General features: G+C 32.9%; 1 protein-coding gene across 1 annotated transcript; it reads right to left on the reverse strand.

Annotated features, from left to right (window-relative positions):
• Positions 1 to 8,858: 8,858 nt before the first annotated feature.
• Positions 8,859 to 11,940, reverse strand: LOC133191491 (uncharacterized). The gene is made up of 4 exons (XM_061327242.1): positions 11,911 to 11,940; positions 10,661 to 10,898; positions 9,420 to 9,479; positions 8,859 to 9,245 (listed from the first exon to the last, which is right to left on the reverse strand). Exons 1-4 carry the CDS (start codon positions 11,923 to 11,925, stop codon positions 9,025 to 9,027), a joined length of 534 nt encoding a protein of 177 aa, XP_061183226.1. The 5' UTR covers positions 11,926 to 11,940; the 3' UTR covers positions 8,859 to 9,024.
• Positions 11,941 to 12,225: the final 285 nt, after the last annotated feature.

Below are 12,225 nucleotides of genomic sequence, written 5' to 3' on the forward strand. Positions count from 1 at the left end.
ACAAAGATACATAGCGGGTTCCAGTAAATGTTCAACCAAGCCTCTTTCTTTACTCCTCACTAAGATATTAACAGTGGTGAAGGAGAAACTTCAAGAGTACTGTGCAACAATATATTCGAGAAGTGGTGTAAATCAGATGTGGATACTTAAAAATTCCAAGGAACTTTTGGAAAATTTGAAATCACAAGATTTTACCAAAATCAACAGCTTAAAAACTTACGACTTTTCAACTTTATACACAACCATTCCCCACGATAAATTAAAGTCCAGGCTTTTTGATATCATTGACAGCTGCTTTTTCAATAAAAATGGAACTCGTAAATATACTTACCTTGTCATTGGTCATTTGCAAAATTATTTTTGCTAAAAAACATTCTGATTGTACACACAAGTACTCTGAAGTTGACATTAAAAAGATGCTTGAGTTTCTGATTGACAATATCTATGTGGTTTTTGGAGACCAGGTCTTCCAACAATCTATTGGAATTTCCATGGGTACCAATTGCGCCCCGTTATTAGCAGACCTTTTTTTGTATTCATATGAAGCAGAATTTGTCCAAAATCTTGTTCGTGAAAAGAAGAAAACACTTGCTGTGGCCTTCAACTTGACATTTAGATATATCGACGACGTATTGTCAATTAACAATGCTTATTTCCATTCTTATGTCGATACCATATATCCTGGTGAACTTGAGATAAAATATACCACAGAGTCTGACACATCTGTTTCATATTTGGATATTTTACTTGAAAAAGACGTTAATGGTAATTTAACAACCAAGTTTTATGATAAACGTGATGACTTTAACTTTTCAATCGTCAACTTCCCTTACTTATGCAGCAATATACCTTCATCACCTGCATACGGGGTATATATCTCTCAGTTGATTCGATACGCAAGAGCATGTTCTACATATGTTCAATTTCTAAAACGAGGTAAATTATTGACAAATAAGTTGATGAAACAAGAATATCAGCTGTCTCGTTTAAAGTCATCATTTCGTAAGTTCTATGGTCAATACAATGACCTTGTCAGCAAATACAATTTATCATTGAGTCAAATGCTGACTGACGTTTTTCATACTAATTGTTAGGCCATTATTTACACACTGAATTGTCGACGGATTTTTCCGTTATTTCCCGATCATGACAAGGAGCACACGGCGGGTGTGACCGGTCGGCAGGGGATGCTCACTCCTCCATGGCACCTGATCCCACCTCTGATGTTTGGAGGTCCGTGTTTGCTCTGCTCCTATTTTGTATTGTATAATGGACTTCTGAGCTTGAATACTGTTCGTTATCTCCATATATTTCATTTGGTTAGTTTAAAAAATATATACTATTATTTTTTTTTCTTGTTCAGCCTGTGGCTTGTGTTTATTGTCAATCATTACCCCCAAATACATCATCCATTAGACATGTTTCATTTACTAAATGTGTTGAATTCAAGGTCAATCAATAAAAGTCAAGGTCATCGTAGCAGATCAGATAATAAATGATACAAGATACATGATAATGATCAATTTGCACTTGATCAATAAACTGTTAGACGAAGCCTTGTTGCAATGGTTTATATCATAAAGTTTTGTGTAAACATATGAAAGGATCTTAAAAGCCCCCAAGACGTGACAATTTTCCGCGTGAAATGATCACATGACACATTTCTTTGGGAACGTCCTTCCTTGCATCTGGTTTGGTCAGGACAGATCATGACGTCTATAATTTGTTAATGCAGTTGGTATATTGTATGATTATCAGATTATCAGATTCTGATTGACAATATCTATGTGGTTTTTGGAGACCAGGTCTTCCAACAATCTATTGGAATTCCTATGGGTACCAATTGCGCCCCGTTATTAGCAGACCTTTTTTTGTATTCATATGAAGCAGAATTTGTCCAAAATCTTGTACGTGAAAAGAAGAAAACACTTGCTGTGGCGTTCAATTGCATGGTTGTGTGGTTGTGTATAAAGTTGAAAATTCGTAAGTTTTTAAGCCGTTGATTTTGGTAAAATCTGATAATTTAAATCAGATTTTAATCAGATTTTAAAAACATTCAATGCAGTTGGTATATTGTATGATTATCAGATTTTACAAAAATCAACAGCTTAAAAATTTACGAATTTTCAACTTTATACACAACCATTCCCCACTATAAATTAAAGTCCAGGCTTTTTGATATCATTGACAGCTGCTTTTTCAATAAAAATGGAACTCGTAAATTTACTTACCTTGTCAATGGTCATTTGCAAAATTATTTTGTTAAAAAACATTCTGATTGTACACACAAGTACTCTGAAGCTGACATTAACAAGATGCTTGAGTTTCCGATTGACAATATCTATGTGGTTTTTGGAGACCAGGTCTTCCAACAATCTATTGGAATTTCCATGGGTACCAATTGCGCCCCGTTATTAGCAGACCTTTTTTTGTATTCATATGAAGCAGAATTTGTCCAAAATCTTATATGTGAAAAGACGAAAACACTTGCTGTGGCCTTCAACTCGACATTCAGATATATCGACGACGTATTGTCAATTAACAATGCTTATTTCCATTCTTATGTCTATACGATATATCCCGGTGAGCTTGAGATAAAATATACCACAGAGTCTGACACATCTGTTTCATATTTGGATATTTTACTTGAAAAAGACGTTAATGGTAATCTAACAACCAAGCTTTATGATAAACGTGATGACTTTAACTTTTCAATCGTCAACTTCCCTTACTTATGCAGCAATATACCTTCATCACCTGCATACGGCGTTATATCTCTCAGTTGATTCGATACGCAAGAGCATGTTCTACATATGTACAATTTCTAAAACGAGGTAAACTATTGACAAACAAGTTGATGAAACAAGAATATCAGCTGTCTCGTTTAAAGCCATCATTTCGTAAGTTCTATGGTCGATACAGTGACCTTGTAGATTTTCATAAACCATTACGAACTACCATGAAATATATGGAGATAACGAACAGTATTCAAGCTCAAAAGTCCATTAAACAATACAAAATAGGAGCAAAGCAAACACCGACCTCCAAAACATCAGAGGTGGGATCAGATGCCATGGAGGAGTGAGCATCCTCTGACAACCAGTCACTCCCGCCGTGTGCTCCTTGTCATGATCGGGAAATAACGGAAAAAGCCGTCGACAATTCAGTGAATAAATAATGGCCTAACATTTAGTATGAAAAACGTCAGTTAGATACAAAGATAAATAGCAGTGTGGTAAATGTTCTACTCCTCGCAAAAATACAAGCAGCAGTGATGAAAAAGATTCGGAGTACAGTGCAACAAAATATTCAAAATATTGGTGTTAATCAGATACACATACTTAAAATGCGAAGAATTTCTCGAAAAATTGAAATGATAAATTTTTTCCAAAATTCAGAACATAAAAAATCATGACTTCAATTCTTTATACTTTGATTTACTATTAAAAAAAACACATTGATACTTTGATTAACTATAGTGAAAACTTTGATTTACTATATTTAATATTTTGATAATTTGAATTCATCAGTGTAAACTATATTTTAATCTAGTAAAGTAGTTTACTATTGTATTTTTGGTAGGGAAGCAGCATTTGAACAAATGCTATAACTTATTGTCAAGGGGTCCTGCTATCTGTGAGTGTTGAAGATATTATGAAATTTCGAAATCAATTTGACATGAATTCAACACATGATCTACAAACAGATTTTTAAATGGATACATGAAAATCACTTCATTTAAGTAAATGCTCTTCCAGAATACCAGGTCTTCCAACAATATATATGTTGCGATTCCAGTGGTACTCCTATTAGCCATATTGTGTTCTTATAAAGCAGAATTTCTTCTAAATTTGTAAAGAGTATATCAACGACGCTTCACCCCTGCTAACGTTATTGTGATTTAAATTCAAGACACGTGGTCTTGGTTGACCCATTCAAAGGTTATAGGGTAGAACCGGTTTTGTAAATAAAATTGGTAGTAAACAAGAAATTCTATGATCTGTTTCTTTTAAATACTTGAAAAACGTGTTTTCAGACCTTTCTGATAGATTTTAATGATTTTAAAAAGGAAAAGGGGGGTAATAAAGCCATATGCTAGTTAATCGTCACTTTTGTGGTAATTTAAGGCGAAGATTGGTGCTTGATAGCTACCAATTTTTCAAAGTCGCCAATAACCGCGAAGCGGATTATAAAGCGTAAACTGACCCAAACCAGGTTATACTCGAATAATTTGGCCAAGAATTAGAGTCATTCCTAAATTAATTCATTTTTGGGTTTGTTCTTACCTTTCTTTATATATAAGGGATGTCAACGAATATTCGAGTACTCGACTATCATTCGATCATACCGACTATCGACTAAATTTTTTTTTTAATCGGTTATTCGAAGGAAATTATTTGAGTGTCAATTTGTTTGACAAACATGCCTCCAAAATCTACAGTTTTTGACATACTTTAAAAGATGTCAGGATGGAAACACAGATAAATGTACATTATCACTGTAATGTGAAACTGAGCTAGCATTCTGCAGTGGAACATCAAATGTGATGTATCATATAACACGTATATGCCGAATCCGTCTAACATATCGAAATCTTCAAGTGAAACTTTCCTAGTAAATTCTCCGTGAAAATGCCAAAGTGCAGAACCGGTGTAAAGACGAACAAATACCCCCGTAGAAAAATGACCGGGGGTCATTTTTCGACGTTGAAAAATGACCTCCTAGCCGTTGAAAAATGTAATTTTTTGTAGAAAAAGAACACTTGGGGTCAATCTTCTACATATGCAACCTATAAAAAATTGACCCCCGTTGAATAATGGCCCTCCCCACCCAAATTAGTGATAAAACGTTTAAAAGAGAAGGTTTGCTTCTTAACGTTTAATTCTCTTGTATTTTTCTGACGAACATAGGAAGAACACGCAATTAAAATGTAATATAACTGCATTACATGTGTTTGGATCTATTATACCTTTTTGGATATTTTACTAGAGAAAGACACTAATGGCAAACTAACAAAAACCTATAATAAACGCGACTTCAACTTTTCTATCGTCAACATCCCTTATTTATGTAGCAGTATATACCATTATCGCCTGAATATGGAGTTTTTGTCTCCCTAACGATTCGATACGCGAGAGCATGTACTACTTACGAACAATATCGTAAACTAGGCAAGCTATTGACAAATACGTTGATAATACAAGGGTATCAACAGTTTCATTTTGTCAACATTTCGTAAATTTTGTGTTCGATGCAATGACCTTATAAGCATATGCAACACATCGTTAAGTCGAATGCTGTTAGGCATCGTTAAGTCGAATGCTGTTAGGCAATTATTTTTGCACTGAATTGTCTACGAACTTTTCCGTTTGCCCGATCATAACAAGGAGAACTAGCGGGAGTTACCGGTCGACAGGGATTGCTTACCCCTCCATGGCACCTGACCCCACCTCTGATGTTTTTTAAAGGTCCGTGTTTGCTCTTCTCCAGTGTAATGTTCCAGTGGACTTTTGAGATTGATTACTGGTCATTATCTGCATATTTCACCAATAGAGTTTTCAGCACACAATAACAATTGCACAATAGGTCGTCACAAGACTATTGGTTAAAACTTAAAACTGTTATCTTCATCTTTCTTTTTCATCCATTTCATTTTTGGATAATTTATTAGTTATAAACACATATTGCCAACTAACAACTTAACTCTACGTATTTATGTAGTAAAATTCTACTGTCGCCTGCATATGGTGTGTAAGTCTCCTAACATATTCGGTACGCATGCTCTGTATACGGTCAACTTTTAAATAGGCAGGATACTGACAAATACGATAATTTATTATATACCCAAGTGTGTATCACTCAATTTTACTGTAGATTTCGTACAATCACGTGACGGTGTGATCCGACTTTCCGGATCACCACACTGTGGTTTTCTGAATCCATATCAACCCTCTCTGAAACTGATGACGTAGTACACAGAAACATGACGTTATTTTTCATGCGCATCAAAAAGTTCCTTGAAAAATGCTTTGTTTAATGGAAAAATCTTATATAATTGATCTCAAAAGTTTTTTTAAAACTATATTTTGCTAGTTGTAAGGGAGGGTATATAATAAATTTATCATTATAACAGTAACTTGATCCGAAGAGCCGTATCACGTCTCGTTGACAGGCGCGGATCATCAGATCAAACTCGACGCTTCGCGTCTCGTTTGATCTGATGATCCGCGCCTGTCAACTCGACGTGATACGACTCTTCGGATCAAGTTACTGTTATAATAATGTATATGTATCAGGGCTTTCAACATTCTCAAACAAAGTAAGCATTTCGAAAATCATGATACATTTATTTTCCATTTTTTTTAATTTTGTAAGGTTGTACACTTTGTAATTTTAGAATCTTAATAGCTTTTACAAATTTACAAAAATCCATGAAAGCCATATTTATTTTTATAAATAAGGGATATAATACAATAGTATGGTGCAAATGAAGCAAACAAAAAATATATAATTGTTTGGACTAAAATGTTCTGACAAATCAGATAATAATTATGACAAGTTTGTTCTTCGTTCGGACGAACGAGATATTTTGGTGGACAAATTAGCAAGCTATTGACAAACGAGTTGATGTTCTATGGTCGATAGATGACCTTGTCAGCAAGTATAATCTCTCATGAAGTCGAATGCTGACTGACGTTCTTCATACCTATTGTTAGACCATTATTTACACTGAATTGTCTACGGATTTGTCCGTTTGCCCGATCATGAAATGGAGCACACGACGTCTCTGACTAATCGACAGGGGACGCTCCTCCATGGCATCTGATCCCACCTCTGTTTTGGAAGTCCGTGCTCCCGATTGGTATTGTTTCAATGGACTTTTGAGCTTGAATACTGTTTTTTATCTCCATATTTCATTACACAAGATTTATCATTCCACTTAGAAAGGAGCGCATGCAGAAAATCGAAAACGGTACATGTATTAAGCACATGGATTAATTGCACTTTGGGGACAAGATATGGATATTTGCAATAACAAGTTTTATTTTATTGACTCCATTCCGTTCCTGTTTCTGGGTTTCATGGAAGTTTTACTTGCAGTGTAGGTTAAAATTTCTTGCATCTCCACTTTTATTTGCTATTTACAATGGATAGGTAATTAATGCATTTTTCTATCGGTTTTAATGAAAATGTACCAAAAGTGTCTAAAACATTACACAAATTTTCTTATTTAAATTATAAAATACTTTTGCTATATGTCCGAAAATTACATGTATGTTTACTGTTATTTAAAATCACTGACTTAAAAATACATGCACTCAAATGCAACTTGATGAACAGATAGATAGACATTATAAACAATTCTCTCTCTCTCTCTCTCTCTCTCTCTCTCTCTCTCTCTCTCTCTGTGGAATATGTATATTTTTTAAATCAAAATAGAAGCATTTCCATATAGTGTAGATTGAAGTCGATTAATGTTGTCAATTGATCATAAAAGACAGTTCATTTTATTCGAATGATTTAATGACATCATCATATTATCTCTGTATCCTTATTTTAATTATACCTCAGGTGAGCATTTCGGTCCACGGGCCTTTTGATTTATAATTTTTAATCATTTTAATCAAAAAGAAAAATACATGTATATCCCTAACAAAACCTTCAGGGAATCTTTAATCTACAGGGGTCATAGGATAGATTTTTAAAAGAGTGATGTCACTTTTTCTATACGGGCAAAAGGGTCATTTTTCGACGTCGAAAAACAACCGCGGTCATTATTCTACGGGGGTCATTATTCATCTTTACACCGGAAAAAAATGTTGCTATCACAAACATGATTATCAAGGATTGTCCATGGCCATCTTTTACTGTTGTTAATGGAGAGGGCTTTCAAGAATTGTTACGTTTAGTAGATCCAAATTATAAAGTTTCAACCTTCAATTCAATAAGATCTCGCGTAATGCAACTATTCATAAACAAAGGCGGATCCAGCGCCGGCGCGCCGGGCATGCGCCCCCCCCCCCGTTTGAATTTTTTTCTTAAAATTATGTTTGTATTATCCTAAAATCAAGAGAAAACACCTCTTGTTTGTTAAAATTCGCCAGTTCCCCGGACCCCCATCAGAGCTTTCCCTGGAATCGCTGGGGGCTTCGATGCAGTCCCCCAGACCCCCTGCCTTCTACTGCCCCCCCTCCCCGTTATGAAATTCCTGGATCCGCCACTGATAAAGAATAATTGAATAGCTGTTACAAAGGTAAATAACCTGTACATGTAAATTGGAGGACAGTTACAAGCGTAATTAAATGGTGTTTCTTTCTAATATAGAAATCATGCAGTCAATTCAACATTGTATTGATTATTTGCACAAAATCACATAATTAAAATTTATCGCAAGCTCTGTTTTTTATAAGAGGAACGCTAAAATTGTTAATCAGTCACAGGATTCAATATTAACGCGTACATGTACTAGCACTTTGAAAAGAAAGGACAAATGCAAGCGTTTGATATCCTGCATTTAGATAAATTAGTATATTTGAAATCAAATACACCATGTACATTAGATACATGTATATATATTTATTACTTCGTAAATGTTAAGGATTCTGAAATTCGTTTTAATGGTGATAGCGTATATTAAATATTGCATAACTATATATATATATATATATATATATATATATATATATATATATATATATATATATATATATATATATATATATATATATATATATATATATATATATATATATATATATATATATATATATATATATATTAACCGCAATAAGTGGATAAGTAAAATGAATGTAACACATTAAGATTGGCACGCTAACATGTATCTTAGATGTGCTTAATTTTGCTGGAGTACCATTTTTATCATTGTTTAACTGCCCTTAGATCACTGAGAGAATGCACTATTTATATAATTGTATATTCTCAGAATTTAAGTAGATTTTTATTTCTCTAATCATTGTGTGTTCTGAAATAAATTTGCATTGACTTTTTTAATCAAGTGGGCATCTAATTATTTTCTTCCGCAGAAAGAGTATACGATGGATTACAGGTCCTTGAGGTAAAACGGCACAGTTTTTTAAAATCATCCCAGTAAAGACTATGGTTCGCATAAGATGGAACGCACTTTCTTATTAACAAAACACCATTTACACATGAAATATATCCCTCACAGGTAAAACATGATTGATAGTCCCCATCCGTGTGGTCAGAACAGTTGGTCAAACATCCTGAAAATGTATAGAAAATCTTTTTTTTTAATTAGTAATTGTTTGTTCTATCTTTTATATTGCTTAATTGTAATTATTTTATATATACTTGTATTATGGAAAAAAATTATGGAATATGAGTAACTTTTTATTATAATGATTTTAATATCCATGACTCTCCAATCATTAACTTACTCCTTGCTTGAATTAATCTATAAAAATTTTCCTTGTTGTCTTCTTTCCACACATTGAAGTCTGCAAATATTTGACAATATAAGTTTTATATCTTATTACGAATGACAAGACATATTGTAAATGATCAAAATCTACCTGCTTTATTTGGTTAAGCTTGTAGAAGCAGTTCGATAGGTATCTTTGTCTTATTTAAATTACACATGACAGGACAGAATTATTTTTATTACATTTACAACAGTGAAAAACTGTGATTTATTTATTGAATAAAAGTGATATTTTGGTACAGTGTGAAAGGAGACCAAAGTGATATTCTGTCACAATGTGAATGGATATCAAAGTAAATAAAATAATTTCTGGCCTGTCATACGATGGAGATAGTAACTAAACCATCATGATATAGACTTAAACTGCTAATTTCTTCCCAAATATATTGCTAAAATCCACTTTACGATGTTTTCGATCTCACAATTGCAAAGTTATGACGTCTGAACTGCTAAACTATGACGTCACAGCCTATGAAACTGTGTTAAGAAAAGACAGATGCAAATTTAAAATTCTACAAAGAGAAATCAAAGAAATTGTAATAAACAGAAAATTCAATGTTTTGTAGTTAGATATGGAATTTATTTCACTCGTGAGTCAGGAGTTTTTAATATTTTCACTCGTGCTTCGCAATCGTGAAAATAAAAAAAATCCTGCCCCACTCGTGAAATAAATTCCATATCCAATTACAAAACATTGAATATCCTCTATTTACTTACTTTGATATCCTTTCACACTATGACAGAATATCACTTTGGTATCTTTTCACACTGTGTCAGAATATCACTTTTATTCAAGAAGTAAATTCCAGTTTTTCACTGTTGAAAATGTAATAATTATAATTATTACATCATAGGCACTTTTTGAAAGTCTTATTTTATGACTTTGAAGAGATTTTGCTTCTCAAGTAGGCCATTTTCTTACTTTGTGGTATTTCATTATTAAAAAAATTCATCATAGATACGTAAAATATGTGAACAAATATCTATCTACTGGAAACGCTGCTCATATCTTCCAAGATATAGATAGATATGTTTTAAATGTCAGTTATTCCAAATTTGTATGTTTTGCCCTATGAATAGAGGCACGCCCTTTTTCCTTCAATTTTTTTTTCTCTGGGCTTAATATGGCAGTTCTTTTCAGTTTTAACTTCCTAATCTAAGTTCTATTTTATACACATTATTTAAACTAAACCTTACCACTTCTTAAACTTTCTATATGGTTCTTCAGTTCCCCACTGGAAACGTTTACGAATTTTAGCTTGAGGAACGCTCCGTTTCTTAATTTTTCCTCAACTGCAGAGGGTAGATTCTGTAGTAAATACTTCGTGCTGAGAACACTAGCTATGCATACTGATATAATGACACATCCCACCATCAAAAAGAATAAACCCATGTACTTCTTAGAATGCCCACCTGTCTTTTTAGGGAGTTTTTTCTATGAAATAAAAGAAATGTTCTATTATGCAAATGTAAATGTGCATCGGTGCCTTGTAGTTCAAAAGCATATTTGGATTAAAGCTTCATTTGTGTAAATTTAATCCATATGCCAAATCTTGGCCAAGAAAAAAAACTTTTTCTATTTTCTTTTAACATATCAGTGCTACTTTTAAAATTATATATTTTTTCCATCAAATTTGAGAACTTGGAATGTGATTCAAAATCTTATTTTATATATACATTATTACATTACTAACTCCACTCACCAATAATAATTCAAAAACTATACAATGTCATGTGATTGTGTATCTTGATGTAACTTTACATTAATTAAAAGATCTGTAAAAGGCGCAAACATTGTTAATAAATTAAAACATGTAACAAAACGTCGACAGATATTTTACTTGTTTAACCAATGTGTGTAACAAATGATTGTATGTTATTTTACGTCCCATTCAAGAATTTTTCACTCATATAGAGACGTGAAGCATATACCGGTGTAACAAATGAGGCAAAAAATAAATTCCACTTGAAAGATTTTTGTTTCTATGATAATGTTAAGAGGGCACTTAATAATCAGGGTACTGACATGCCTTGTAGTTATAATCTATTGTTCCTCTTGCCCTTGCAATCTATGGTTGGAGTTAAGGCCACATAAACCTTTCCAAAAATTATGCCATTACTGTATTTTAACACTTCCAATTTCTGTGACCTGTGTCTTGATCAAATGATCTTCTTTCAAGGTCTTGCTAATTGTGAAGTCAAGGATTACATTTATTTGTTAGCTAAAGATAAAGTATCTCCTAGACTTTTAATTTTAATTTTAAACTTAAAATTTAAGTGCAAGGTTTAAGTTGCAGTTGTACAAGAAATCATACACAAGAAAAACAGGTAGGCAATAATATATCGTCGAGTCGATCTCAGGGTCAAAACATCCCCCTTTAAAATCGTTAACAAAATATAATGTTCAATTATAAATATATCTGTTTATTTTGAAAAACTCAACCCACCGATTCAGAAAACATATCCACAAAGGTGTTTTGATTGTGCTCTTTAATTTGTGCTTTTAATGGGTTTCGTAAAAAAGACAAATGTTTCTTAATGTTTTTGTTTTTTACTTCAACTTGATAAATAAATTAAGTAATAATGAATAGTACTCTTTTTTTAATATTTGTTTTAATCTACATCTGTTGGTACCAAAAGAATTTTTTAAATGTTTTTTTCTGTGTTCAAATTTTCTCATTAACTACACACAAAAACAAATTTGACAAAAAGTCAATTACTTTTCATAATTTTTTTTTTAATTTAGCGACATCGATACTTAT

Source organism: Saccostrea echinata, unplaced genomic scaffold, assembly GCF_033153115.1.
Source record: "Saccostrea echinata isolate AGI-Se365-2 ecotype Australia unplaced genomic scaffold, CSIRO_AGI_Sech_v1 ptg000023l, whole genome shotgun sequence".
Lineage (NCBI taxonomy): Eukaryota > Metazoa > Mollusca > Bivalvia > Ostreida > Ostreidae > Saccostrea > Saccostrea echinata.